The sequence below is a fragment of the Mesoplodon bidens genome (genome assembly GCF_964165515.1).
Source record: "Mesoplodon bidens genome assembly, chromosome: 19".
Classification (NCBI taxonomy): Eukaryota; Metazoa; Chordata; class Mammalia; order Artiodactyla; family Ziphiidae; genus Mesoplodon; species Mesoplodon bidens.
In genome coordinates, this window is record NC_138179.1 from 51,117,748 (window position 1) to 51,131,701 (window position 13,954).

The 13,954-nt window shown below is 43.6% G+C and overlaps 1 protein-coding gene across 6 annotated transcripts in view; it reads right to left on the reverse strand.

Moving 5' to 3' along the window:
* Positions 1–13,954, reverse strand: part of ATP6V0A1 (ATPase H+ transporting V0 subunit a1) — a 55,834-nt gene that overhangs the window by 17,874 nt on the left and 24,006 nt on the right. For all 6 annotated transcript variants that reach the window (XM_081219507.1, XM_081219505.1, XM_081219504.1 and 3 more), the window contains 9 exons: positions 12,980–13,073; positions 10,324–10,536; positions 7,082–7,232; positions 6,052–6,191; positions 5,068–5,225; positions 4,539–4,629; positions 2,088–2,206; positions 1,320–1,536; positions 635–742 (listed from right to left, as the gene is read on the reverse strand). In XM_081219507.1, coding sequence (XP_081075633.1) covers positions 635–742; positions 1,320–1,536; positions 2,088–2,206; positions 4,539–4,629; positions 5,068–5,225; positions 6,052–6,191; positions 7,082–7,232; positions 10,324–10,536; positions 12,980–13,073 — 1,291 coding nt within the window. The remainder of the gene's footprint in view (positions 1–634; positions 743–1,319; positions 1,537–2,087; positions 2,207–4,538; positions 4,630–5,067; positions 5,226–6,051; positions 6,192–7,081; positions 7,233–10,323; positions 10,537–12,979; positions 13,074–13,954) is intronic.

Genomic DNA, 13,954 nt, shown 5'->3' on the forward strand with positions numbered 1-13,954 from the left:
TATAATAAGTAAGCATTATTGCATAGCCAGAAATGGACATCTGGCATCTTAAGTGTGTGTGTGTATGTGTGTGTGTGTGTGTGTAATTCAGGTGCACACATATATACATTAAGTAAACACAAGTATGTTGCTGTTTTTTAAAAAGAAAAAAGTTAATGTGCTTTAAACCAAATCTTTCCCCGTCCCGGATGTTTTGGTTGGGTGAAAGTATCACGGTCTCATTTTAAAAGAAAATATCTCAGCGTCAGCTCTGTGGTTGCCTAGGCAAACCACATGAGTGGGTTCACCTGTCTGCAGCTCTTGCAGCCTTGCTTTGGCTGATGCTGCATCGAGACAGGCCCAGACCTGGATTTTGCTGAGCACAACATGAGCAAAGCGTGATCAGGAAAGGTAAAAACTTATGACTTGTTCTCGCTACCTGGGCTACTCAAAGCTGAATCTGGATGTCTGGGCAGCAATTACATGTTTGGTTTTGGTTTTTTTCATTTCAGCAGGCCTAGTGTTCATGCTGGGATACAACACAAATGCATTTTAAGAGAATACAGGTTATGCACAACTCACTATATCCACTGAGGAATTGCCTTGATCTTAAAAAAAAAGTCTAGTAAACTTTCAGCAACAGAAATACACCCACCAAATGCTTCCTCCTCAAATACTGATGGCGAAGGACCAGTGGTTTAAACAGCAGCATCCAAGGGACACACAGCAGCGCGACCACTACCAGGAAACACTGAATTCCTTTCTGCAAAGTAAGAAGGACAAGGCACATCACATTAATCAAATGTGCAGTTTCCAACTCCGGCACAAATTCCCTCTAAAATAGTACTTTCCTGTCGATTTATGAATAAATAACACAATCCAGCTCCTCAAAATAATTAGCAGATGTTGTGGCAAAGCCCAGGACTGTCCCATAGGATGAGAGTTATAAATTCTACCCTTTCTGCATTCAGAAGTTACAGCTCCCCCTCCCAAAGGACGAGGATGGGCTGAATTTAAATTTGGATGTGTGGCTGATGGGGATTTTTTTTAAGGCTTTTTTTTTTGTTTTTTGTTTTTTTTGATGTGGACAATTTTTAAGGTCTTTATTGAATTTGTTACAATATTGCTTCTGTTTTATGTTTTGGTTTTTTGGCCGTGAGGCATGTGGGATCTTAGCTCCCCGACCAGGCATCGAACCTACAACCCCCCTGCACTGGAAGGCAAAGTCTTAACCACTGGACCACCAGGGAAGTCCCTAAAGCTTTTTCAGGGTCACAGAAACATCTGGCTTCCTGACCTAGGAAAACCACCTAAGACAGTCTACCTCTGGGTTGACGCACCTGTCCAGAATACAGCATCGAATTACCAGAGTCCCCATAGGAAAAGAGGAACATGTTTATGAAATGGATCAGAAGGCTTGGCGCTTTCTCAGATGTGTGAGCATCATAGGCTGTCCACTTGTAAAAAATAAGGATAACCAAGTAGCCAAACAAAGAGGTCATGAAGATTATTTCCGGAATAAATCCAAAGTAGATATTCAGGGGCTTCTTGAAATAGCTAAAAAGTAAGAGAGAAAAAAATGTTAAAGGTGAACAGACCCAGGGTCACCCCTATACCAAGTATACTAGATTTTCTACCTAATGCTCCCTCAACTCTCTGCGTATCATTTGAAGAAGCAAAAGCCAGAAGAACTGGAGGCAACAGAAACAAGCAGGATTAACTATGACTACCAAACTTTTGGACCGTGAACAGCTCCAATACCACCCCTATCGATCTCTCATGAGGAAGAGATGGGAAAATCTGGTACATTCTGAGACCACAGTTCATAAGTTTATGTGAGTTACACATCAAGGGAAAAGAACATAACTCTCACTTTGAGGAAAATTACACAAGGTTTTTTTAAAGATCTTGAGTATGACTGTACATTGTTAAGGGACTAATATTAATAAGCAAGCTTCATTCAAACAAATGAGATTTTTATAAAAGCATTTCTTTAACACAGAACAGTGTTCTGAGTTATTAATCCCTCCTTAGAGGTGTTACGATTTCTTTAGGCAAAAGCACTGTCTGAACTAAGTGCATTCTTATGATGAAACAGAGTGACTCACGTATGGTTGAAAAGGCTCAGGCTGACTCCAAACATCATGTGGATGATACCAAGGATAACAGACATCTTCATCTTAAAGGAGTTGAGGAAGGTCAGTTTATTGGTAGCAATGTTCCAAATCTGTCACAACCCAAGAAAACAAAAAGGCATTACAAAGCGTTCTCAAATGGAAAAATATTCACCTATTCTAAAACATAGTTGTGTTTTTTTTAATTACGGAAAATGCTAAACATATACACAAGCAGAGAGAATAAGATAACAAACTCCCATGTGCCTATGGCCCAGCTTCAACGATTATTTACTGACTCCTTGTCAATGATGTTCATCATATCCCCAACCCACTCCCCACCTCCATATTATTTTGAGGCAAAGTCCAGATACTATGTCATTTTTCCTGTAAATATTTCAGTATGGATCTCTAAAAGGTAAGAACTGGGCCTCCCTGGTGGCGCAGTGGTTGAGAGTCCGCCTGCCGATGCAGGGGACGCGGGTTCGTGCCCCGGTCTGGGAGGATCCCACATGCCGCGGAGCGGCTGGGCCCGTGAGCCATGGCCGCTGGGCCTGCGCGTCCGGAGCCTGTGCTCCGCAATGGGAGAGGCCACAGCAGTGAGAGGCCCACATACCGCAAAAAGAAAAAAAAAAAAAAAAAAAAAAAAAAAAAAAGGTAAGAACTCATTTTTAAAACATGACCACAACACTGTTATCATACCCCAAAGCATGAACAATGTTTCTGTAATACCACGGAATCGTTAGTATTCAAATTTCCCCAATTGTATCCATACTTTTAAAAATAATTCACTTATTCAAAGTGGGGTCCAGACAAGGTCTATACACCATGATTGCTTGATACAGCTTTTAAGCCTCTAGAGGTTCTCCTTCCAGCTCTCCCTTTTTATTCATTACAAAAGATTTGTTGAAGAAATTGGGACGTTTATCTTGTAGATGCTCCCACAATCTGTATTTTGCCGACTGAAACCCAGGGGAGCTGTCCTTCCATCTATTTTTAAACATTAACTGCCTTATGCTTTGTCACCTAAGGCTTGGATGCCTGTAAAATTTTCCTGACAGTTCTGCCTCCACTTGGCCATCAGATTATGCTTCCTAAATCGTGACTCCGAGGCAGTCATTCCCTGTGCTGAAACCTCCCAGAACCCCTACTGTCGTCTCTACGATAAAGTGCAAACTCTGTACCCTGATGAGCCAGATCTTCCACCATCTAGCCCAGCATCTTCTTTTCTGAACTGGCCTCCTCATGAACAGCTCATCCTCGGTGACCTCTAACCTGACAGCTTGTGGCTGGTTCTCTCTGCAGCCCCAGTCTTGCCTGACGTTCTGCAACTCCAACTGCCTGATGGACATTTATCCCCGGGTGTCCCACAGGCACTTTAAACTCAGTATCTACCGTGTAAGCACCAAATGAGATGTCTTCAAAAAAAAAACCTCTGTAACTACAGAACACTACCTAAATGTGAGATAATATTATTATTGGATTCCAAGTTACTTGAGGGCAGGAGCTGTGTGTTAGAATTATGTGTTTCCCCCAGCAGGCACTATGCCTTGCAGACAATAGGGATTCAGTAAACATCTGTTAAATGCACATATGAAATCTTATTAAATATCTCCAAGCCTTAGTTTCCTTATCTGTATAATACAGATAGCAATACCTACCTGATAGAATTGTTTGGGCATAAATCAGACATGCTGAGGGCTCAGTACAGTCTCTGAGCCATAGTAAGCATTTCAGTACCATTAATTTCTATAATAATTAAAATAATTAACTTTGTATCTCCCTACGTCTATGCTCTTGCACACACTTCTCTTCACCTATAACAATCTGAAATATTTTTCAAAGGCCAGATTAATTCCCATTTTTTACAAGAAACTTAATCTTTCTGGTCCATAATGATCTGCTTTTCCTCTGGAATTTTGTAATCCTTACAGTCTAACCTTTAGGCTTAAATTCCACACACACCCCTGCCCCCGCCTCCCCTGTTTAAGCATATAACACAAAAGACTTGATCACACTTTTCTTGCCTAAGTATTTGAAAAAAAATAAAATTCTGGGATAAGTTTTTGTCTAAGTATATAAAGATAAGAATGGAAATCTAAAATCCATAGAAAAGAGCTATTTTTCTCTGTTAAAACATCTGCTAAAAATAAAAACCAAACTAAGTTAAACAAAAATAAACTGGGAAGGAGTCTTGAAAATCAATCTTCCCAGAGTCAGTATTATTAGCCACCTCTAAAATAAGTAGTGCAGGAAAAATTACTTGGCTCCCCAAGGCATCTGGATATCTTGCAGCTTTAAAGTGCTCTGGACAGATACACTGAGGTTTTCTAAAAATATGTTAACTAAAACCCAAATAACTATTTATCTTCATTTTCATTCTCTCACTTCTGGGTTTCAGTTAAAACATTTGGTGTCAGACATATAGAAAAGAAGTGCTCTTACTGGATCGATGCCAAAAGGATATGGTCCACCGAAAACTCCATGGACAGCTGGGTTCAGCTGGAGGACAGGGTTCCCCCGAACCGTCTCTTCCCTACCATGTTAGGAGAAAAGCTGCATTTATTTTTTATTCAAGAGAGGGAAATTACTGCGGTCCAGAAACTGATCCCCAAAGAAACCACTGATACTATAGCTATTTTGTCTCTTCAATAAAAGAGGAGGGGTTAGCATCAGAGAGTGAGAAGGGATCAGAGATAACAAAAAGAAAAACTAAACACACATACAAGTCCAGATAGGGAAACTGGGGAACCCGCTTTTAACTTACAAAAGGAATCAATGTTCCTTAACAATGCTGAACCAATCACAAAGCACTTCCCAGGCTGCAGCATAAATAAGAGGAGACACTACATTCTTTTGGAATAGAGACAGTGTCAACCGCTTCCTAAAGAAGTGTTAGTTTACCACTTGTCTGGAAAACCAGAGCTGAACACGAAAGGAACAAGCTTTGACTTTCAGCTTCTTTGCAACTTACGTCCAGTTGTATAAAGTAAACATTGGCCGCACACTCCAGGATGACCCGAAGATATTAAGAGACTTGGAAAAGCAATCATTGTAGATGAGGCCAGTGTAGATGGAGAACACACCCATCAGCAGAATAATGTACCGTCCGCTGAACACAGTGCTAAACATCTGGGAGCCAGGAGAAAGAGGTCAATGCAATGTACTCATGAGCTGCAGCTAACGTCGTGACAGTGTTATTTAGGATGTACTAGACCCTTCTTCTCACACCACTCTTACCCCATTCTGGGTCAGAGAGCCTGAAGCAAAGACCGAAATACAACGCTAACGAGAAATTTACTTTCATAACACATGACCTCTTTAGTGTTAAAATGAAAATAACTTCTCTATTCTCTAAACAGTCTCTATAACTTCTCTATAAATTCATGGATCAAAGATTTCCAGATCATAATTTTCATAATGAATGCTTGAGGAATTATAAAGTTTCAGACCAACACAGAGGTAACTTAAACATTACCTTGTTCTTGAATTAACTAGTGGTCACCAGTGGGGAGAGGCAAAGTGGGGAGGGACACGATAGGGGTAAGGGATTAAGAGGTACAAACCATTATGTATAAAATAAATAAGCTACAAAGATATATTGTACAGCACAGGGAACAGAGCCAATATTTTATAACAATTATAAGTGGAGTATAATCTATAAAATTTTTGAATCGCTATGTTGTATACCTGAAACTAATATAATATTGCAAGTCAACTATATCTCAATAAATGAAAAACAAAAATATAATAAATACACTTCCATCAATCATGCTAGAGGAAAGACTGAATTATCCTCTGTCTGGACAAAATGATTATAAATGTGTTGCCCTATGAAGAGGCAATGATAGTAGTAAGCAGCCAAAGATTACAGAAGAAAAATATTAGAAATATGTCAAGAAAATAATACAGTTATCTTATGTTTCTGAGTTTCTATCAAAAACAGACAAAACATTACCTCATTCTCATTCTTCTGGGAGAGGATCCGGCTCTCCCTTAACACCATCCATACAGCAAAAAGGGTCATCAAAATGCCGTGGCCAAAGTCCCCAAACATCACGGCAAATAGGAAAGGGAAAGTGATGATGGTATATGGAGCTATAAAGAAACCAAAGAAGGAAAAAGACCAAGTACAGAAAACCGCAGCAATTCCGCACATATCACACCCCTCTCTGTCATCTAAGATCAATATAAGGTGACTTATTCCCAAGCTGTTGGTCAGAGGGACTCGCAGGGGATAACTTTCACGGCAGGATCTGCACAGCCTCACAAAGCAGCTCTGGTGGCATCCCAGCTACTGCCAGCATTTTCAACAAAGAACCACACAGGAAATGAAAGTTTTGTCTCTAGCCTTGGCACCAGTGTGGTTTGTTCTTTGATTCTTTTCTCTCACCCCTGGGGCAGGCCAGCTTTCCTCCCTTGTATAGTAACCAGCTGAAAAAAGCCACTGGGTGAGTGGGAGAAAGCCCAGAACCTGGAGCAAAGCAGGTCCTGCAGAAGGCTCCCACTGAAAATGAATTCTCACACTCTGGATTTAATCATTAACTCTCTGAACAGAGGAGAAATCTGCCTTGTGCCTAAAATGGTCAACAATTGCTATATTTTCTCTATCTAACCTGGAACAGGGAAGCTCTTTTAAAATATCAATTACCTTGGAAAAAACTTTTTGCTTAAAGCAGTTCCAGCAAATGGTGTGCAAGAGAAAGCCAGGTGCTGTACAGCCGCGAGGGCAAAGAGAGGAATCGAATCCACGGAGCTCATTCCTATAAAACTCCTATAAAACCACCTCCTAAAGGGGTGCCACCCAGCGATAAACCTCACTCCCTGCATCCAAACAGGCACCTCCTCACAGGAAATACACAACAGCTGAGGCCTTGACAACATCTTTAGTTTTAAGCCAATTGTGTTCAATTGCATTCAGAGTGAGGCACTGAAAGAAATAACAAAGAATAAAACCTCTAAGAGGGAAAAGAGTCAAGCTTTTTTACCTGGATTTATCTCTCGGTAAGTTCCAATTCCATAAGCATCCACTATGTTCTGAAAACCACATGTGAACTTGTTGGTTTTGTTATAGGTTGGGGGAGTCTGGTTGGTCTGCATCCTGTTCAGGATGGAGGGCACGGTGGAGCCACTGTGTTCCTGGGAAACATAAAGCACGTATTTCAGAATCAGGTCACCCTCCTAATTGTGATGGTGGTTACACAGGCATATATATTTATCAAAACTCATTGAACAGTACACGTAAAATATGTGTATTTTCTTTTTTGTAAATTATATCTCAAGCTTTCCGGTCTTTGGGGAAACTGGAACTAGCTATAAAATTTACAATGAAAGATTTAAATGAAGTCTCGGGAAAACTACCCTCACCTTGAAAAAAAAAAAATCTAAAATATGTTACCAAAGAAACTGTGGTACCTCCTCTGGAGACATCCTTATCTGCCTGCCTACAAGTGTCATCGTTCTCTTCTCCTTTTACGGAGGAAGCAAAGTTATTCTCTGGCTTTCTTCCTCCGCCACCTACTCTGAACTCCCTAATCCTTGCAGTCAAGCAGAGCACACTTAGCCAAAGTGGCTGGCTCATCACCGGATCCAAAGGTCTTTTCTCTTATATGCAAGCCCCTGGCACTGCAGAGCTACCTCTTCTGCTTACCAACCATGCCTTTCCTGTCTCTTTGCTGGCTCTTCCTCCCCTGCCTGTAACACTGCAGGGCCCCCCATGTTCTATTATTAGCTCCTTATTTTCTCTCTTGGAGGTCTCACGCCCTTCCAACCTCATGCAACCCATTTCTTTCATGTTGCCCTTTCTTTCGAGAACCTATCCCATTTTCTGCTTGAGATTTCCATGTGGATTTCTGTCCAACCCCTCAATGTGACTGAAACTGAACTTATCATCCTTCTCCGATCAATAAGTTTCTCGTGCTGAACTTTTACTTCCATCAATGAAACTATTATTCTACCAGCCACCCAGCTTTGATGCCTCAGAAACGTTTTTAATCTTTTCTCCTTGTACTTCTCCTGCACATTGCTAAATACCCAATATACTAATTGATACCTCCTTCAGAGTGTCTCACAAATTCATCATTTGCTTTTCCCATTGCCAAGTCTTACTGCAGGGGTCATTATCACTTACTGCTCTGTGTTTACAATAACCTCCTAACGGAACCCCTACTTGTAAACTCTCTCTATTCCCCAGTCCAACCCAGATGCTATCAATGGATTACTCATTCTATTCTATTTATTTATTTATTTGGCCATGCCTCGAGGCATGTGGGATATGGGATCTTAGTTTCCTGACCAGGAATCAAACCCGGGCCCCCTGCAGTGGAAGCACAGAGTCCTAACCACTGGACTGCCAGGGAAGTCCCTGGACTACTCTTTTAAAACCGTTTTGGGGGCTTCCCTGGTGGCGCAGTGGTTGAGAGTCCGCCTGCCGATGCAGGGGACATGGGTTCGTGCCCTGGTCTGGGAAGATCCCACATGCTGTGGAGCGGCTGGGCCCATGAACCATGGCCGCTGAGCCTGCGCGTCCGGAGCCTGTTTTCCGCAGCGGGAGAGGCCCGCGTACTGCAAAAAAAAAAAAAAAAAAAAAAGTATTCTTTGGGGCTTCCCTGGTGGCGCAGTGGTTGAGAGTCCGCCTGCCGATGCAGGGGACACGGGTTCGTGCCCCGGTCTGGGAAGATCCCACATGCCGCGGAGCGGTTGGGCCTGTGAGCCATGGCCGTTGGGCCTGCGCGTCCGGAGCCTGTGCTCCGCAACGGGAGAGGCCACAACAGTGAGAGGCCCGCATACAGAAAAAAAAAAAAAAAAAAAAAAAAAAAAAAAAAAAAAAAAAAAAAAAACCGTTTTGATCATGTCCTTTCACTGCTAAATAACTTCCAATGTCTCTCCACTCTCTTTGGGATAAAATTTAAACCCACTAACCTGGTATTAAAAACCCTTCATGGGACTTCCCTGGTGGCGCAGTGGTTAAGAATCTGCCTGCCAATGCAGGGGACACAAGTTTGAGCCCTGGTCCGGGAAGATCCCACATGCCGCAGAGCAACTAAGTCTGTGCGCCACAACTACTGAGCCCGTGTGCCACAAGTACCGAAGCCTGCATGCCTAGAGCCCGTGCTCCGCAACAAGAGAAGCCACTGCAACGAGAAGCCCATGCACCACAACGAAGAGTAGCCCCCGCTCGCTGCAACTAGAGAAAAGCCCACGCACAGCAACAAAGACTTGACAGAGCCAAAGAATAAATGAATAAATAAATAAATTTATTAAAAAAACAAAACAGCAAAAAACAACCCTTGACAATTAGGTTCTAGTCTCCCTGACCTAGGTTTGCCTCCTGCTCTTTCGGCTCACCCATTACAATTCCTGTTCTGGCCCAACCACACATGGGCACACTGTACTTCCTGCCTTTGTCCATACTGTTTTCTTCTCACTGTTGCCAGTCGACATCTTACCCATTCTTCAAAGCCCTGAGTAAATGCCACCTTCTTGAAGCTTTTTCTGATCATCCTAGTTGGAAAAGCTAGTGCCTTCCTTCCCTCCACACACATAAACTGCTCTTAGCACAGACCGTGTTGTATGCACGTCAGCCTCTTCAAGTAAGTCATAAGATACCTGAAGGCCTATTTTTTACATCTCTGTACCTCCTGGCCCCTAGATCAGTGCTTTGGATAGGGCAGTAGCTCTAATTAACTACTAAATGGAACTGCGAGGGTTATATTATGGAACTAGTCTAATGGACAGAGAGAGTGGATCAGGAAATGTTCCGATTTTGAGCTACCCTGAAGGATCATGGGTATATGCCCAAATCATTTAATCTCTTTTTCAACTGCAATTTCTACATTTGAAAAATAAGCAGGGCTTCCCTGGTGGCGCAGTGGTTGAGAGTCCGCCTGCCGATGCAGGGGACACGAGTTTGTGCCCCGGTCCGGGAAGATCCCACATGCCGCGGAGCGGCTGGGCCCGTGAGCCATGGCCGCTGAGCCTGCGCGTCCGGAGCCTGTGCTCCGCAACGGGAGAGGCCACAACAGTGAGAGGCCCGCGTACCGCAAAAAAAAAAAAAAAAAAAAAGAAAAGAAAAAGAAGCATATACAAAATGTACTGTCAGGATACAAGATGAGTATATTAAAGAACTCTGAGACTAAAAATGCCATAAAAATGTAATTGGTTCATGTTACTGTGGATGGGATCCTCTCTTCCTGGCTGTAGGCTGCACTGCTAGCTGTGGGGGACTCACCGTGCCCCTTCTGAGCGCAAACTGGATGGAGTCAAGGTCAGTGACAGGGCACCAGACCTCCGCAATCAGGCACTTCTGGGTCACATCTATATTGCACAGGTTCAAAGTGTGGTAAATGGCCTTCATCTTCCGCACTTTGATGAACCAGACACGGATGTTCTTAGCAGCTGCCTGCAGAACCCTCTGGCGGTGATCCTCCGTTTGATTCAAAACCTTTTAGGAGAGAAAGGAGCAGACAGGGATCCTTCTAACACCAGTCTTGGATTTCAGGACATGAAGGCAAAGAGGCACAGCTTTCTGAGAAAGGCAGGTGGGGATCTGGGTTTTTTCTTCCTCTGGCTAGAATTTTCTCTCTTTTTTTTTGGCCGAATTATAAGAAATTAGATTTCCAATGACTAACATTCATATTCATTTAGCTTCAAGCTGAAGAGAAACCTGAGAAAATGGTTTTTAGCTTTTCTCTCTAAATTTAATCTTACCACAAAATCCACAGCAGAACAACGTAGGTCACTGGCTTTTATCTGGCTTGCTAAAGAGCAATGACTTTCCATGTGGAGCCTGTAACTCAGAGTCAAAGATGTCAGCATCACAGGCCCAGGAGCTGACCAAGTTGTCAGGTCCCTACTTAAGAACAGCAAGCGGCAGAACGCCCTGAACATAAGCCAGCCTCAGGGACTGGGGGGACAGAGGCACTGCTGAACACCAGCATCTGCCTCTGCCAATAGAGGCTGCCCGGGCTTCCCTGGTGGCACAGTGGTTGAGAGTCCGCCTGCCGGTGCAGGGGACACGGGTTCGTGCCCCGGTCCGGGAGGATCCCACATGCCGCGGAGCGGCTGGGCCCATGAGCCATGGCCGCTGAGCCTGCGCGTCCGGAGCCTGTGCTCCGCAGCGGGAGAGGCCGCAGCACTGAGAGGCCCGCATACCGCAAAAAAACAAAAAAACAAAAAAAAGAGAGGCTGCCTGCCAGGGGGAGGAGACACCACGGCCTTTAGAGGGGATTTACACCGCCACATACCACGGTCAGCATGGAGCAGATAAGGCTTGATTCTTCTGTCAGGCTTCTTTTCCCCCCAAGAAGGCTTTGGAAACCAGTACAGAGTGCCCTCGGAGGAATCACATTGCCAAGAATAGAGTGGGAGGAAGAGCCAGGAACACTTTACGTTCTACTGCCTTGTTTATCACCAAATATTTAAGATTTCTATAGCAGAAGAGGGGCTAAGCCAAAATTGGGCAAGCACCCTACCATGCACACTTGCGCATGAGAATCTACCTTAAATCTCCACATTTGTTTGAAGAGGAAAAACTATACATTAATCATTTTAGCTCAAGTCTCCATCATAGCTGGCTTTTCAAGTCAGTTTGGGAAAAACGTCCTCACTGCTCCCTGAGAAACTGTCTTGGGCAGTAGAAAGTAACTTCCATGAGAGGTTTAAAAAAAAAAAAAAAAAGCCATGGCATGCTAAGGGAAACTCTTGGATCACTTGAGAATAAAGGAACAAAGCTACTTTCTTTCCTGGTTGTTGACAATTTCACAATTACTATTTAAACTTCTGGAAGGATGCTAAATAAACTTGCAAGCAATGTTCTATTTGCTTTTCTCTTTCCCCACCAGCCCACGCCCACACATCTCACTCCTTGGTATTCATTCCCTTTTAAAATTTTACTTCACACAGTTTGGTGTTTTAAAAATCAGATTCTAGTCATTTGTAACGACTACTGCACATGCTCTTCAAAATCTACCACAAGCCTACCTCATAAGCAGGGGGTAGAACAGTCCTAGAACCCAGAATGTACTAGCATGGCTTATCACCCACCAGCAGTTCTAAAAAAACTCTTCCCTTGGTTAAACAGGTAAGTCTATCTGAAAGGAGCTGGCAACGGGTCAAGTCGGTGGGTCACGTACAAAGGGGGTTGGAGGGAAAGATGAGAAAGGATGCTGAAATGGGAGTTACAACGTATCTCTGACAATTTGCCACTGCTGGAAAGAACTGCCTTTGGGATTAAGTATGTTTATTGATGCTTCAAGGGGGCAATCATCACATCCTTTCAATAGGGAACAAAGCTCCAAATGGGCACCCTTTTCCTTCCATGTGTGCATAAATCACGACTCCCTACTTAGAACCCCCTGACAACCATGGTGTGTGCAAACCACACACACTGCAATTTGGTAAACGTTTCTTCTTGGGTACAAGAGTTACACCAGGACTCACTGGCTAGACTCTGTGGTTCAGATTCAAGGTGACCAGAAGGATACACACCAAGCTGTTAAGCGTGGCTGCTCTGGAGACAGTGTGTGTGAGGCAGAATTGACTTGATATGTACTTCTATGTTATTTGATTTTTTTTCTTAACTAAGCATACTTTACTATAAAAATATCTCAGACTCATGAGGAGGGGGACTGAATACTCTAGGCAACAACGATTTCAGAAGCATAGCATCCCTGTCTTATTTGAAGATGATTCATGCCATTTTTAAGTCATTCCGCATGGGAGCTGGGGAAAAGTTTCAAGGAATGAATTAAAAATAGCAAAAAAAAGAAATGTATCCTGGGCTGCTGCAGGTGCCTAATCAACTACCTATCCGTGTTTCAACGGAGAAGAATGGTCTTCTACTGTAGTATTTCACAAAAACAAATTCCCTCTGGGCCTCTGTGTACCATTTGGAGATCGTCAATCCTGGTGTTAACTCCAGAAGCCATCTCCTTCCTCTCCTGTGGCGTCTCGGGACAGGGATAGAGTGAGGCCCGGAACCTGGAAGTGCAGACGCAGCCTGAGAAACACTGAAATGCTTTACCGTAGCCGACTTAAGCAATCTCAAAACGTAATGTTAACCTACGAGAAGGACCCAAACAGGATTCGTTCAGACTGATGCACTAATCAATAATAACTATTTGGGCTTCCCTGGTGGCGCAGTGGTTGAGAGTCCACCTGCCGATGCAGGGGACACGGGTTCGTGCCCCGTTCCGGGAAGACGCCACATGCCGCGGAGCGGCTGGGCCCGTGAGCCATGGCCGCTGAGCCTGCGTGTCCGGAGCCGGAGCCTGTGCTCCGCAACGGGAGAGGCCACACAGTGAGAGGTCCGCGTACCGCAAAAAAAAAAAAAAAATAATAATAATAATAATAACTATTTATGGGAAGGAGCCTACAGATAGAGCAGCAACATGTGAACTGTTTTGACATTCTGTGTAGCTATTAAATTCCTTTAGATTAAAAAAAAAAGAAAAAGAAACGGTGATACAAATTACATGATAAATTGCTGGAGAAAAATGGCATGGAGAAAAGATCTCATGAGCAGAATTTCAGAAGAGTTTAAGGGCACAGTGCCTATGGTACACTGCTAGGTATGAAGACCCATTGTCCCAGAACAATGTAGAATTTATAAATCGTGAGTCCTAATTACTTTTTCTAAGAAAAGGAAATTGTGATTTTGACAGTCTAAAAAAATAAACTTAGGGGGCTTCCCTGATGGCGCAGTGGTTGAGAGTCCATCTGCCGATGCAGGGGACACGGGTTCATGCCCCGGTCCGGGAAGATCCCACATGCCACGGAGCGGCTGGGCCCGTGAGCCGTGGCCGCTGAGCCTGCACGTCCGGAGCCTGTGCTTCGCAACGGGAGAGGCCACAACAGTAAGA